Source organism: Amblyraja radiata, chromosome 2 (assembly GCF_010909765.2).
Source record: "Amblyraja radiata isolate CabotCenter1 chromosome 2, sAmbRad1.1.pri, whole genome shotgun sequence".
Taxonomy (NCBI): domain Eukaryota; kingdom Metazoa; phylum Chordata; class Chondrichthyes; order Rajiformes; family Rajidae; genus Amblyraja; species Amblyraja radiata.
Genome location: NC_045957.1, coordinates 97,191,147 through 97,208,349, shown reverse-complemented (window position 1 = coordinate 97,208,349; position 17,203 = coordinate 97,191,147). Strand labels below are relative to the sequence as shown.

Genomic DNA, 17,203 nt, shown 5'->3' with positions numbered 1-17,203 from the left:
ACGCAATACTCCAGGTGTGGTCTCACCAAGACCCTGTACAACTGCAGTAGAACCTCCCTGCTCCTATACTCAAATCCTTTTGCTATGAAAGCTAACATACCATTCGCTTTCTTCACTGCCTGCTGCACCTGCATGCCTACTTTCAATGACTGGTGTACCATGACACCCAGGTCTCGCTGCATCTCCCCTTTTCCTAGTCGGCCACCATTTAGATAATAGTCTGCTTTCCTGTTTTTGCCACCAAAATGGACAACCTCACATTTATCCACATTATACTGCATCTGCCAAACATTTGCCCACTCACCCAGCCTATCCAAGTCACCTTGCAGTCTCCTAGCATCCTCCTCACAGCTAACACTGGCCCCCAGCTTAGTGTCATCCGCAAACTTGGAGATATTGCCTTCAATTCCCTCATCCAGAACATTAATATATATTGTAAATAGCTGAGGTCCCAGCACTGAGCCTTGCGGTACCCCACTAGTCACTGCCTGCCATTGTGAAAAGGACCCGTTTACTCCTACTCTTTGCTTCCTGTTTGCCAGCCAGTTCTCTATCCACATCAATACTGAACCCACAATGCCGTGTGCTTTAAGTTTGTATACTAATCTCTTATGTGGGACCTTGTCGAAAGCCTTCTGGAAGTCCAGATACACCACATCCACTGGTTCTCCCCTATCCACGCTACTAGTTACATCCTCGAAAGTTATGGCCAAGGTCAGAATATGGGGAATCAGCAGCGTTACCACTCTTAAACATATCAATACAATTGAAAAACGAACATATTATTTTACATTACATTTTACTTTACCACAAATTAATAAATATATTAGTGAAGATATCTGTTCCACTATTAGCCTCTCTTTCTGTAGGCAGCTAATTTCTTATGCACCACTTTATCAACTTTCAATTGGTTCAAGGTTTATTGACCTTTCCATAACCCTTTATGACTGTCTTTTTTTATTATGTTGATTTTTAAAAATGTTATTTGCATTTAATTCCTTCCTATAAATCTAAATTTGCATTAAAATATGCTAACCAGCTGATGAGGGAAAGTTCTCAAAGAACATATTTCCATTTAAATTGCTTTAAAACTACAAATTGCTTGTGGAAAGATTTGGTAATGGACGCAAAACCATAGTTACATATAAATTATAACTACAATAAATCAATTTTGTTCTGATTTCTCTTTGATTTCCATTCAACGTCTGTATCTCATTCTGCAACTGCTGCTGGTTTATAAAATCACAAAAGTTACAGTAAATGAAATATTTTGGCACTGGTGCTAGTTCTTCAATTGAAATTATCTAAATTGATCTACTTTCTTTACCCTTTCCCCTGTTACTTGCCTATTGTCTCCTTCCTTTGCAAGTATTTTACCTATTCCTTGAGTTTAGTTTAGTTTAGAGATATAGTGTGGAAACAGGCCCTTCGGCCCATCAAGTCCACACCAAACAGCGATCCCTGCACATTATGATTTACTGCAATCCCAGCGGAGAAGGTGCTCGTGCATAGAGAGTTCCTAATAAAAACCATGTTGATTTTTTTTTATTGCACAGTTGGCCCACTGAGTCTATGGTATGTCTTTGTGTATTCTTGTCAGTCCCATTCCTCCACTTATCTACTCACATGGCTAATAACTCCAGCCTGGTTTTCCTACTACAGGCTTCCACCGATTTTCTGGCAACTGGTGATCTGGCACCTCATTTAATCCGGACAAAATAGACTTAGATTAGATTAGATTTAGACTTAGATCCTTTATTTGTATTAAATTACAGGAGGGCATTTGAAACTCCCCCTGAAAATGTGGCGCTTAGGGGCTGATCTCGACCTTGTCGGTGGTGGACCTGTACCACTTACACTAGGAGATCATTTTTCATTTTTCAATTGATCTACCAACCAACATGTCTTTGGAAAATGGAAGGGCACTGTTGCTGTCACAGGGGGGAATGTGCAAAATCCTCACAGGTAACACCAGCAGGTGGGAGCAGTATTAACCGCTGCACCACTCTGCTGCCATCATTATCCAAGCCATATTGTTGTGTGTTTTGTCTGGGAACCTTCCAGCCAAGTAATGACAATTTTCCGACTTGTCAGAAGACGAGTTGCTCAGCACAGGGTACCCAGCCCCTCATCAACCCTGGTACCATTGGGGCTACTAGGCATAGCCACTTTGGGTAATTGCAGTGGTAATGAGCCAGTATTGCTGTGAAGTATCTTAGGCAGAATACACTTTCTGAACCTTATTTGGTCCGGATTAAGTTCAACAAGGATGACCACAAATATATCAGCCGGGGAGTGCATGCTGGAAGTGGTGGTCAGAAGTACATTTATTTACCCATCATAGAGTAATTTGGCGTGGAAGCAGGCCCTTCTGCCAGACTGGCCCACACTGACCAATAAGTCCCATCTACACTAGTCCCACCTGCCTGCATTTGGCCTATATCCCTTTAAACCTGTCTTATCTACGTACCTGTCTAAATGTTTCTTAAACATTTCAATAGTACCTGCTTTAACTACCTCCTCCATCAGCTCTTCCATACACACACCACGTTTTGTGTGAAAAGATTACCCCTCAGGTTCCTATTAAATCTTTCCCCCCATCTTAAACCTATGTCCTCTGCATCTCGATTCCACTACTCTGGGCAAGAGACTGTGTGTCTACCCAATCTATTCCTCTCATGATTTTGAACACCTCTATAAAGATCACCCCTCATCCTCCTGTGGTAGAGTACTAGCCTGCTCAACCTCTCCCTATAGCTCAGGCCGAATCCTGGTAATGTCCTCGTAACTTTTCTCTGCACCCTTTCCAGCTTGACACCATCTTTCCTATAAAGAGGTGCCAGAACTAAACAATGCGGCCTCACCAACATCTTATATAACGGCAACATGACCTCCCAACTTCAATACTCAATACTCTGCCTGATGAAGGCCAATGTGTCAAAAAACATTTTGACCACCCTACCTGTGATGCCACTTTCAACAAACAATGTACCTACACTCCTAGATCCCTCTGATCCACAACACTCTCCAGAGCCCTACCATTCACTCTGCAGGTCCTGCCCATGTTAGTCTTCCCAAAATGCAACACCTCATGTTTCTCCGTATTAAATTCCATCAACCATTCCTCAGCCCACCTGCCCAACCGATCAAGAACCTGCTGCAATTTTTGACAATGTGTTTGATTCTTCATGGCTTCCAGTGTCAATGCTGAGGACCTTCTAATTATGCATTCCTCAGTGCAAATAATTTAGACTAGCACATTTAGACTAGCTTGAGTAAGGACCACAGATTTCCTTCTTTAATAGATAGTGGTAAACCAACTGGGATTTTATGACTATCTGAGAACTTTGTGGTCATCTGTATTGAACTAGTTTTCATTCTCTTACTAAATTAACTGACTATAAAATCCCCCGTTGTTAAAAAAATTGGACTTATTTCTCTGGATCTTTGTCCGAAGACTTCACCACTACTTTGTCTGTTCTGCATTGTTGCTCCTTAGTTCTCTGAAATTTCTGTGTTCTTCCAATTATGTTTTTGAAGATCTGACTGAACTCCTCCGCTAGTGTCGTACCACACTCTAGAGTTTCCTTCCTGGGCCTCTCAATCACCTTCCTCCCTTCACACTCCTCTAAACCTCTTTTGACCAAGCATTTGGCTATTTATCTCTCTACACTTCATACTGTGGCATTCCTGTGAAAAATCTTGGTATGTTTTGCTACATTGAAGGTGTTATTGACATGTAAATTGTAAGAGAACATTGTTTTATAGACAATAGACAATAGGTGCAGGAGTAGGCCATTCGGCCCTTCGAGCCAGCACCGCCATTCAATGTGATCATGGCTGATCATCCACAATCAGTACCCCGTTCCTGCCTTTTCCCCATATCCCCTGACTCCGATATCTTTAAGAGCCCTATCAAGCTCTCTCTTGAAAGTATCCAGAGAACCGGCCTCCACCGCCCTCTGAGGCAGAGAATTCCACAGACTCACAACTCTCTGTGTGAAAAAGTGTTTCCTCATCTCCGTTCTAAATGGCTTACCCCTTTTTCTTAAACTTTGTCCCTGGTTCTGGACTCCCCCAACATCGGGAACATGTTTCCTGCTTCTAGCGTGTCCAAACCCTTAATAATCTTATATGTTTCAATAAGATCCCCTCATCCTTCTAAATTCCAGAGTATACAAGCCCAGCCGCTCCATTCTCTCAGCATATGACATTCCTGCCATCCCGGGAATTAACCTTGTAAACCTACGCTGCACTCCCTCAATAGCAAGAATGTCCTTCCTCAAATTTGGAGACCAAAACTGCACACAATACTCCAGGTGTGGTCTCACTAGGGCCCTATACAACTGCAGGAGGACCTCTTTGCTCCTATGTGATGATTTTTTTTCAACAGAAGATAAAAAAAAGAACAGTAACACAAAGAAAGCGCAGCCTTGGCGATCGCTTCGCCCAACACCTTTGCTCAGTTCGCAATAACCAACCTGATCTCCCGGTGGCTCAGCACTTCAACACCCCCTCCCATTCCAAATCTGACCTTTCTGTCCTGGGCCTCCTCCATGGCCAGAGTGAGTCCCACCACAAATTGGAGGAACAGCACCTCATATTTCGCTTGGGTAGTTTACACCCCAGCGGTATGAACATTGATGTCTCCAATTTCAGTTGGTCCTTGCTTTCTCCCTCCTTCCCCTCCCCTTCCCAGCTCTCCCACAGCCTACTGTCTCCGCCTCTTCCTTTATTTTTCCCGCCCCCCCCCCCGACATCAGTCTGAAGAAGGGTCTCGACCCAAAACATCGCCTATTCCTTCGCTCCATAGATGCTGCCTCACCCACTGAGTTTCTCCAGCTTTTTTGTCTACCCTCTGAATGTCGGCCCATCAAGTCTATTCTGCCATTCAATGACTGATCTATCTTTCTCTCTCAACCCCATTCTCCTGCTTTTCTCCATACCCTTTGACACCTGTACTAATCAAGAATATGTTCATCTCCACCTTAAAAGCACACAATGACTTGACCACCACAGCCGTTTGTGGCAATGAATTCCATAGACTCACTACCCTCTAACTAAAGAAATTCCTGAGGCTGTGCCCTCTGGTTCTAGACTCTCCCACTAATAGAAACATGCTCTACACATCCACTCTATCCAGGCCTTTCGCTGTTCGATAAGTTCAATAAGGTCCCCCCTCATCCATCTAAATTCCAGCGAGTCCAGGCCCAGTGCTGTCAAACTCTAATCATATGTTAACTCAGTCATATCCATGATCATTTTCGTAAACCCTCTCTGCACCCTCTCCAACAGCAGAACATCTTCCTCAGATATGGGCCCCAAAACTTCTCACAATACTCCAAATTCCATCTGACCAGTGCCTTATAAAGCCTCAACATTACATACCTGATTTTATATTCTAGTCCTCTCGAAAGAAATGCTAGCATTGCATTTGCCTTCCTTACTACCGATTCGACTTTCAAATGAACCTTTTGGGAATTCTGCATCAGCACTTCCAAGTCCCTAGCACCTCCAATTTCTGAATCCTCTCCCCATTTGGAAAATGGTCTACACTTTTGCTCTATGATATTTCACGTGATGGCTTCGAGTCATTCAACCATTAAATAAAATAGATGCAGTAAACTAATGTGTTGCTAGGCAGTGATGGGCTTAGATATTTTATGAGAACCACTGCTCAAATGCTTTTCCTCAGAATTCAACATGATTTTAGCTTAATTGTGAACACTGGCAACCTATGCGAAAGCAGTGAAATATAGCCAAGCACAACATATTGCAATATTCTTCCTGCTGCTACACAAGCTGCAGCTCATTAATGTATAAAAAGGGAAGTTGTTGATGTTTTCCAGTTGGAGGACAAATGAATATTGTATCTACGTGCAGTGGCGGACTAGGTCTAAAAATATTGGTTGCCAGGAGACAAAGGGGGCCCACTTCATCAGGGGCCCACTTGATAAAGGGGGCCCACTTGCCATCGGGCAAGCTGACACCCTGGCCAGTCCGCCACTGTCTACGTGATAGACTGGATGCAGTGGATCGATGCAATGAGTGGTCTGCTGGAACAGTGTACAACCCTATAGCTTGGTTTGTGTAGCAGTCAGATGCAGATCATCCTGGGTGAAGATACATACTTCCTTCCTTAATTCACATTTGTGAGCCACCTCGGCTGTAATGACTAACTGACATGTTTATGGTCATTATTATAGATGCTGGGTTTTTAGTCTGATTTTATTAAATTAATTGAATATAAAATCCCAGTTATTGTCACAGGAGAAGGACTTGTTTTTCTTTGGTGGGTTATCAGGGTGCATAAAGGGCCTAAAAAGGGATGAGAGTGAATGGGCAAGAACAGTATCAATGAAGATATGGCATGTAATTAGGAGGGCTAATGCAATGGTTGACAAAAGAGACTGCAGATAATCTAGAGCAAAAAACAAAATGCTGGCGGAACTTAGTGGGCCAGTGGGGGAAAATGGATAGTCGATGAAACGTTGTCAGTACTTCCAGTACTCCAGTACTTCCAATGCCTCCAGCACTTTGTTTTTTTTGCGAATGGAACAATAGCCTTTACAAGAAGAGGTGTGGGGAAAGGTTGAGCAGGTTAGGCCTAAACTCATTGGTGTTTACAAGAGCGAATAATGATTTTATTGCAGTATGCAGATGGACATTTTTTAGCAACTGGTGTCATTAGACTATCTTCTCCAGAGCAAGTTTTCTGCACAATGTAATTCAGTCTAGCATTGTAAGTGGTAGGAAGGGGTTTTGATTTATTAGGGTACCATTTTTAATTTCAGTTATTGGTATTTCAGAAAAACTAAATCAGGCCATTGGAAGCTAATTTTGCAAGCACAATAATCGACAGAATCTGGAGCAAAAAACAAATTGCTGGAGGAGTTCAACGGGTCAGGGATCATCTGTGGAGGGAAGTGGACAGGAGCCTTTTCAGATCAAGATCCTTCTTCTGGACCAAGAGTGTAGAAGGGAGATAGCCAATATAAAGAGGTGAGGGAAAAGGGTGGGGGCAAGAGATGGCAAACGATAGGTGAACCCAGGTGAGGAGAGGTTGTCTGTCAGATGTAGTCAGGTAGGGGAGGGAAGGGTGGAGATAATAACAGGCTGGGAGGTGAGAAGTGGAGATAACAGAGTGTTGCAGATCATGGCATCTGATAAGAAAAGAATGTGATAAGTGGAAGTAAATACGAGAGGGACGGGAGCAGTGGGGAGGGATGTGAATCCAGTGGGGGGAGTCGGAGGATGATGGGCAGATGGAGTAGGTGGGACTGAAATTACAGGACTCTAAATAAATAATTTAAACTTTATTTATGGTAACTGTATTAATTCCTAAAAGAATCAATGATAATTCAAGGGTATTGTGCAGGTAGTAAATAATTATTTTACCGAAGTAGCTTCAGAATTTGCACATACCTGCTCTTTGATACTGCAATATCTTTTCACATACCCCATCACCATTTTCTAGTAAAGCTTTGGTTGTCTGAATCATCTATAAAACATAAAAGGCAAGACGAATTGTGTTAATATTTTCATCCAGCACATTTACTGGTCACTTTTACATCACTCTTTCCTGAAAAGAACAGTGTGGTAAGATATGATGAGGATGTGCCTGCAATTTTTATTGTAGATTTGATTGTCGCCCTCAAGGCCTTCTGCCCACGAATGATAGCTTACTGGAGAAAATATTTAGGATTATGGGAAAAGGGCAGGAGGAGAGGTCACTAATACAACAGATGCAGAGCTGATTTCATCCCTTTTCAAACTTCACAGAATCACGACAATTCCCTCATCTTATGCACCACCGACTTGACCACTCAATGGATCATCCTTTCCTTCTCCGGTTTAGAGCCTTCCCTTCCTGGCCTTCTCCTTTCAGCATTCACCATCACACATTCATCAGATATTTTCCTGCACTAAAGCAGAAAAGTCAACATTGCATATTGCACCCCCCCCCCCCCCCCCCCCTATCCTCACTATCCATTTCCACAAAGACATGAAGGTACACAAAAATGCTGGAGAAACTCAGCGGGTGCAGCAGCATCTATGGAGCGAAGGAAATAGGCAACGTTTCGGGCCGAAACCCTTCTTCAGACTGATGAGGGGTGGGGGGTGCGGAGAGAAGAAAGGAAAAAGGAGGAGGAGGAGCCCAAGGGCTGAGGAAAAGATACGAAGGGGAGGAGACAGCAAGGGCAAACAAAATTGGGAGAATTCAATGTTCATGTCCACAGGTGCAGACTCCCCAAGCGGAATATGAAGTGCTGTTCCTCCAATTTCCGGCTGTGCTCGCTCTGGCCATGGAGGAGACCCAAGACAGAGAGGTTGGATACGGAATAGGAGGGAGCGTTGAAGTGCTGAGCCATCGGGAGGTCAGGTTGGTTAATGCGGACCGTGCGGAGGTGTTCGGCGAAACGATCGCCAAGCCTACGCTTGGTCTCACCGATGTAGATCAGCTGACATCTAGAGCAACGGATGCAATAGATGAGGTTGGAGGAGATGCAGGTAAACCTCTGTCGTACCTGGAACGACGGTTTGGGTCCTTGAATGGAGTCGAGGGGGGAGGTAAAGCGACAAGTGTAGCATCTCTTGCGGTTGCAAGGGAAAGTGCCCGGGGAGGGGGTGTACGGGAAGGAAGGGAAGAATTGACACAAGGTCCACAAAGACATGAACCAGCAATTTATTTGTTTTGTTTTTAATTTGTATATTGTATCCACTACTTGCAATACAGTCTCCTTTGAGTTCAGTTTGAGAATGAAACTTCAACAAGCACTTTAATTCTCCTTGCCACAACAACATATGGATGTCGACACTATATTTCACAAATAGCGGACAGATTGTGAGCAGGGAATGAAGTAGGTGTGATTTGTGGGAGGTTTATTTCGGGAAGGACATGTTTGCCTCACCAGCAATCTTCCAGTGGTTCCTGGAAGAACTGATCAGAGAGGTCACTCTGAGACTCATTTTCTAGAAACATAGAAAAACAGATGCAGGAGCGGGACATTCGGCCCTTCGTAACCAGCACCGCAATTCAATTTCATGGCTGATCATCTAAAATCAGTACCCCGTTCCTGCTTTTTCCTCATATCCCTTGATTCCTTTAGCCCTAAGAGCTAAATCTAACTCTCTCTTCAAAACATCCAGTGAATAGGCCTCCACTGCCTTCTGTGGCAGAGAATGCCACAGATTCACAACTATCTGGGTGAAGAAGTTTGTCCTCATCTCAGTCCTAAATGGACTACTCCTTACTCTTAAACTGTGACCCCTGGTTCTGGACTCACCCAACATCGGGAACATGTTTCCTGCATCTCGCCTGTCAATTCCTTTAAGAATGTTATATGTTTCTATAAGATCCCCTCTTATCCCTCTACATTCCAGTGAATACAAGCTCAGTTGACCTATTTCATCATATGTCATATTTCAATTTGTTTCAAAGGTCAGGAGTGAGCTAGAGCGTTCACCACTGACCATCTTTTTCTGAACCACGTGACTCCACTCCCGGCAAAATGTGGTTCCAGAGTTATTTAGTTTTGTGCCAATCAGGAATTTGCAAGTCTGTCCACTTCCTTCCAGTTCACACTGCCGGTTCCTTCCAATGGACCAACCCCGTTTCATTTCCATATAACCATATAACAATTACAGCACGGAAACAGGCCATCTCGACCCTTCTAGTCCGTGCCGAACACATAATCTCCCCTAGTCCCATATACCTGCGCTCAGACCATAACCCTCCATTCCTTTCCCATCCATATAACTATCCAATTTATTTTTAAATGATAAAAACGAACCTGCCTCCACCACCTTCACTGGAAGCTCATTCCACACAGCTACCACTCTCTGAGTAAAGAAGTTCCCCCTCATGTTACCCCTAAACTTCAGTCCCTTAATTCTCAAGTCATGTCCCCTTGTTTGAATCTTCCCTACTCTCAGTGGGAAAAGCTTTTCCACGTCAACTCTGTCTATCCCTCTCATCATTTTAAAAACCTCTATCAAGTTCCCCCTTAACCTTCTGCGCTCCAAAGAATAAAGCCCTAACTTGTTCAACCTTTCTCTGTAACTTAGTTGCTGAAACCCAGGCAACATTCTAGTAAATCTCCTCTGTACTCTCTCTATTTTGTTGACATCCTTCCTATAATTAGGCGACCAAAATTGTACACCATACTCCAGAATTGGCCTCACCAATGCCTTGTACAATTTTAACATTACATCCCAACTTCTATACTCATTTCGCTCTCTCTCTCTCTCTCTCTCTCTCTCTCTCCTTTCTTCTCTCGCTCCTCCTCCAGTCACTACTTGTTCCTCCCTTCTTCCTCTTTCAGCTGCAGCACCCAATTTGCTATGTCAGCATATTACACAATGGCACCAGATGTTTAATCTAATATTACAGCAATGGGGTGGGAAGCCAGCAAGAGCCGTGATCAGTGGTGATGAAATCCTGCAGTAACAATGACACGTCATCCATAGATTGTGGCAAGGCCTGCATGCTCTTTTTCGCTAGAATTTAGAAGATTGAGGGGGGATCTTATAGAAACTTACAAAATTCTTAAGGGGTTGGACAGGCTAGATGCAGGAAGATTGTTCCCGATGTTGGGGAAGTCCAGGACAAGGGGTCACAGTTTAAGGATAAAGGGGAAATCCTTTAGGACCGAGATGAGAAAAACATTTTTCACACAAAGAGTGGTGAATCTCTGGAATTCTCTGGTACAGAAGGTAGTTGAGGCCAGTTCATTGGCAATATTTAAGAGGGAGTTAGATGTGGCCCTTGTGGCTAAAGGGATCAGGGGGTATGGAGAGAAGGCAGGTACAGGATACTGAGTTGGATGATCAGCCATGATCATATTGAATGGCGGTGCAGGCTCGAAGGGCCGAATGGCCTACTCCTGCACCTATTTTCTATGTTTCTATGCTATAACGGGCTACAATGCAAAAGCGGCAGAATCGTTGGTGGCAATGGGTCCTCCCCTGATTAACAATACAGTCTAATGCCCGCTTTGAATATAATGCCACTCACTACACCAGCCTCGGGTGCGCCTGTACCTATGGTTACTGTGGCAGAATCGTAAGATCGTCCTTCTGAGAGTGAAACCATTGAAAGCAACTGGTCCAGATGGAGTCATTGGCCACGTCCTTAGGACTTGCGTGGGTCAGCTGGGAGAGGTATTCACAGACATCTTTGACCTCACTGCTCCATTCTGAGTTCCCCACCTGCCTCAAAATGACCACTATGATTCCAGTGCAAAAGAAAAGTAAGGTAGCGTGCCTTAATGACTACCATCCACCATCATGAAGTAAGTGCTTCACGAGACTGGTGTTGGCGCACATTAACTCCAGCCTCCCAGCCAACCTTGATTTACCGCAGTTTGCTTACCGTCGCAAAAGGTCCATAGCAGACGCATCTCCCTGATGCTAAATTGATCTCTGGAACACCTATGTGACAAGGACTCCTACATCAGACTCCTATTTATCGATTATAGCTCCGCCACTCACATCATAATCCTATCAAAACATCTCCAAACTCTTGGACCCCTCCTCTGCCACTGTATCCTTGACTTTCTGATCCACAGACCACAATCAATGAGGATAGGTGACTAAACCTCCTATAACAATTATCAACAATGGTGCTCTGGAAGAATGCATCTTCAGACACCTACTATACTCATATATACACTCACAACTCTATGGTCAAATTCTGTTCTAACTCTACCTACAAGTTTGCAGATGACACCAGAGAAAGATATAGAGAACTGAGTAACATGGTGTCAGGCCAATAATCTCTCCTTGAATGTCAGCATGATAGTAAGCTGGTTATCAATTCTGGAAGCATGGTGGAGTACATGCCCAAATCAAAATCAATGATGTACAAGTGAAAATGGCTGAGAGCCATTCCTTGACATTAACATTAAAAAATGATCTGTTGTGGACCATCCACACCGAAGTGACAACTATGAAGGCACACAAACGCCTCCTCAGGAGACATAGGAAATTTGGCACATCTCCAGTGATTCTTACAAACTTCTACAGATGTATCACAGAAAACATACTGTTGGGTTGCATCACAGCTTGGTTTGGGCACAGCTCAGTCCAAGACTGCATGAAAAAGAAGAGTTGTAAATGTAGCGCAGCCCATCACACAGACCAGACTTACCATTATTGAATCCATTCACTTTTCACACTGCCTCGAAAAAACAGCCAACATAATCACAGACTTGTCTCACCCCGGACATTCCTACTTTTCCCTGCTTCTGTCCAGAAGAAGGTACAGAAGCTTGAAAGTGCCCACCACTAGACTGGGAACATCTTCCCCTCTGTTATCAAGCTTCTGAACGGTCATAGAAACATAGAAATATAGAAAATAGGTGCAGGAGTAGGCCATTCGGTCTTTTGAGCTTGCACCGCCATTCAATATGATCATGGCTGATCATCCAACTCAGTATCCCATACCTGCCTTCTCTTCATACCCCCTGATCCCTTTAGCCACAAGGGCCACATCTAACTCCCTCTTAAATATAGCCAATGAACTGGCCTCAACTACCTTCTGTGGCAGAGAATTCCACAGATTCACCACTCTCTGTGTAAAAAATGATTTTCTCATCTCAGTCCTAAAAGACTTCCCTCATCCTTAAACTGTGACTCCTTGTTCTGGACTTCCCCAACATCGGGAATAACCTTCCTGCATCTACCCTGTCCAACCCCTTAAGAATTTTGTAAGTTTCTATAAGATCCCCCCTCAATCTTCTAAATTCTAGCGAGTACAAGGCGAGTCTATTCAGTCTTTCTTCATATGAAAGTCCTGCCATCCCAGGAATCAGTCTGGTGAACCTTCTCTGTACTCCCTCTATGGCAAGAATGTCTTTCCTCAGATTAGGAGACCAAAACTGTCCTTCCATAAGCTGTCTGATTCACTTCTATTCCGTTGTGAACATTGGATTTCTCTATGGAACTGATACGCTACAAAGCTGAGAACTACGTATATTCTGCACTCTTTATCATTCCTTTAGCACCATCTATTGTATCTAAATTTGATGAATGTATTTAAGTATGGTGTATCTAATTCTGTTTATGGGTTCTGCAACAGTAAAGAGTTTAAATCGATTAATAGTATATATCTGCTACACATCATGTTGTTCTGACCTACGTCTGAATGAATCTCTTGCAGGTTTCAACCAATCTCAGAAATGCCAATATTCCAATCATGTTCCTTTCCCATTTCTATTCAAAGTCGGTATTTTATTTGGTATTAGTTGTTGTTATTCTGTTATATTTGGGTTCAATCCTGACTCCGGGCGTTGTCTGTGCAGAGTTTGAACATTCTCCCTGTGACTGTGGGGATTTTCTCCGGGTACTCCGGCTTTCACCCACATTCCAAAGACGTGCAGATTTGTCGGTTCATTGCCTTATGTAAATTACCTCTAGTGCGATAATGCAGTACTAGTGTCCGATGATTGATGTGGACTCGATGGACAGGGTCTGTTTCCACGCTGTATCTCTAAACTAAATATAGGCTTCATCCAAGTATTTTAATAATTGGTGCAATCTTTTACCAAGGGCTACCTCAATTTAAAAAGGGACATGTAATTGTTTTAATTTCAAACAACTAATAAATTCTTTGAAGTTTGTAAAATTTACAGACTGCACATTACCATGGGCTGAAGCTTTGCAATATGGACAGAGTGTGGTGTGTCTTGGAGAACAAGCAGAGAACAGGCGGAGCAGGAGAATCTGTTCAAGGAGGGAGGTTGAACAGTGACAGGATTCTTGGCGGGTGGCTGTAAACTTTCAGGTGTCTACGGAGCAGCATTCCTCCCTGAACCTTGGCGTGAAAAAGTGCATGAGACATTGCCTCTGAAGTCTGACATCTGCTTCTGCCATAGCCATAACATGGAGGCCTAGTGGACATGACTGTTACCATCATGTTGCTTCTGAACAGTGACTGAAAAAATCAGCAACTTCTCGGAGTTTGTTATCCACTGACGCATGAAGGAGATCACTAATGCTGAGCACATTTTATTATATCTTGTCAGAGGGCATTTGGCAAAGTGGTGTCATGCAGGCCAATGCATTTCAATGTATTACAGTTTTAATCCTCTATCTACATTTCAGTCACCATGGGAAACCACCGGAAAGATACTGAACATTAAGGGTTATTCGGTGACATGATTTTCTCTTGATTTGGATGTGCAATGAACTGCATGCCCAAAAGGAATACCAGATGCCACACAAAGTGTGATAGGACAGACCACTATATGCAAAAATAACCAAGCTCATACCAAGAAAGCACAGATGCGCCATTGTTCATGATGTTAAACTAAAGGGCCTGTCCCACGGGCATGTGACCTGCATGTGGCAAGCGCGACCTAAAGGGCCGGTCCCACCAGCATGCGCCTGCATGCGGCAAGCGCGACCTAACGTGGTCGCTTGAGCTGTACGGCATGCGGCAAGCGCGACCAAACCAGAAGCGGGAGCCGCGCGGAGGTAGAGTGAGTGACACGGCGTCGAGGTGGCTGCGGTCCGGCAGGCCGTTGCCGCGCGGAATTTTTAAACACAGTCAGTTTTTCGGAGCCCCGCGCGATATCGGGACCAGCTCCGCAGAACTCCATATGGCTCCGGCGATCGAAGTGGGACCGGCCCCGCGAGGCTGTACGGCTCAAGCGACCACGTTAGGTCGCACTTGCCGCATGCTGGTGGGACCGGCCCTTCAGGTCGCGCTTGCCGCATGCATGTCGCATGCCCGTGGGACAGGCCCTTAAGGTTCTGTTTGTTCATGGAGTGGGATTAAATCCCAAACTACTATTTCAGAGAATGACAGGGGAATTCCTGGTGTCCTGGCTGATAAATAGCCTTTAATTAACATCACTAAATATAAACTGAAAACAGACCAATGCAGAAGTGGCAAATTTGAAGTAAAAAACAAACAAAATGTGAAGCCATCATTTGGCAAAAAGATGTTTCCTTCACAGATGAGGCCTAACCTCATGAGTATTTACAGTATTTTCTGTTACTAAAATATATGATCCGGTGATCATATATTGATGATCAGTGCTGTTTTTAGAAGAGAGTGTTTTTAATACAATAACAACCAGCATTTATCTTCAGAATAATGAAATGTTATTGAGCACTGGAGTACTACTGAACCAAAATAATTATTGGCTGTACAGCAACATGAAATGTCATAAGGTTATGTAACCAAATGATTATAAGTTTTGCTTTTTCTTTATTTGAGTCTACCATTCTTGCACATATTTTATGTTTCTAAAATAACCTACAAATGTCTTTTCTATAACATACTCGACAGAGGGAAAAAGTTCAATGATGAGTGATCAATTAACAAAATCTGCTCAGATCTGTTATTTTCCTTGCTATGTTTTAAGAAATCAATTAATATTTTTACTAGTAGCAGATTTAATTATGTGCCAGTCTAAATACAACAGGAACTGTGCTGTAAGAAGTTACTAGAGGGTAAGTTTTGATATTAATGACCATTAATATTACAAATGACGAATATTTTTTAGGATTGCGAGGTCAAATAATGATCTTGCTTAAAATGGGTAATGGGGATTCAGCATAAGGCAAGGATTAGCCATCCTGTTGTGGGAGTTTATCTGTTAATTGGATAAATTTACTGAGCTACTGCCAACACCAGTAATGTAAACATTTTTTGCCCCAGTTGAAGCTCTCCCCATTGGATGTAAAGACAACAAAATAAATATTCAATTCTTAAATATTGTTGTTTCACAAATATTTAACACTTAATGGTGCAAACAACAATTTATACACAAAATTATAACATTTTAGATGAACTGAAAGATTAGTTGTTAACCCAAGATAATTCATTTCTACTGGCAATCTAATTCCCTCAGTAACTTAACGCAGTTAGTTTCGTAATGAAGCCATAAGTAACTAATTAAACAAAAATAAACAGGAAATTAAGCTTACTTATAAATGTTTTTTTTAAGATATTGAGTATTAACAGTGTGAATTTGACAAAAAAATATAGTGAATATAAATGAGAAATTACTCTCTTCAATACAGAGGCCATTGATGACCTTTACTTTGTACATTTAACAGCTACCATCGAGAGTACCATGCTGGAGTGGGTTTGCTGCAATCAGCCACTTAAAAGACAGAGGATCATCTATTTATGATGCATTTGTAAGAATATTTCTTTTTTCTCATTTGACTTAATAGGTGCGTGACATGCATTTTATGAATCCTGCTTCAGCTTAATGTCAAATTTGAGAAAAGTGAACATGCTGTGCAAATGCATGCAAAAACAGATTCTAGTTAAGGTCCACGTTGATTTGAATACAGCCTTTCGAATTGAGGTTTTCCTCTGCCTGGCTTCAACAGACATGAATGGTTCTCAGGGCTGGATTTAGATGAAGAGAGGCCGTAGGCTATTTCACTTGTGAGGCCCCCCCCAATCCCCCACCCCCAAGACTAGAGGACCATGACCACCCGGCAGTGACAGTGTGACATTTTTAGATCTTACTGTATGTTGTCATTAAACAGTTGGTTTTAAAATACATATTGGATTCACCGCGGAGCGGGCGATGCCTTATCTGGATCGCCGTTTGAAGCTCTAGAGTGTTGGGCCTGCTGCTTCAACATCAGAGCTGTGGTTTGCGGCGCTCCCAGCCTCGTGCCGCGCTGATTTCAACATCGCGGAGCCCTGGGATCCCTTTGCCGAGGGCCGCCAGCGTGAATCTCCGCCCAGCTCAGCAGTCTCCGGTAGGAAGTGGCCGATTCGGAGGTCCAAGCCGCTGAGGATGTTCTTCAGTTCCGACGTCGGAGTTCCATCATCCCGGCGAGAGGGCTTGAGCATCAGGCCGCCTGTAGCGGTAATTGCGGGGGGCTCGAGAGGAGGGGGTCCATTGGAGATGGGAAAAGGGATCATCAATGGGGGGCGAGGACTCCTTCCCATGGAAGAACGCTGTGAGGCGGAGGTGACGGAAAAGAGCTCAAAATCGTGGCGGGCGCGGAACTCATTGAGGTGGGGACGGAGGGGGACAAAGGTGAGGCCTCTGCTGAGGACAGACCGTTCGGTATCTAAGAGGGGGAGGTCAGGGGGGATTGTGAACACACGGCAAGGATGGGGATTGGGGCCGGAGGAAGGCAGGTGAGTGGACTGAGGCTGAGGCGATGTCTGGTGGGGGGGTGGTGGGTGGTCAGGGTGGATGGGGGTATGAGGACTGTAGTG

The 17,203-nt window shown here is 43.7% G+C and overlaps 1 protein-coding gene across 1 annotated transcript in view; it reads right to left on the bottom strand.

Moving 5' to 3' along the window:
- Positions 1-17,203, bottom strand: part of plcl2 (phospholipase C like 2) — a 258,870-nt gene that overhangs the window by 22,098 nt on the left and 219,569 nt on the right. The window contains exon 4 of the mRNA XM_033050889.1: positions 7,426-7,501. Coding sequence (XP_032906780.1) covers positions 7,426-7,501 — 76 coding nt within the window. The remainder of the gene's footprint in view (positions 1-7,425; positions 7,502-17,203) is intronic.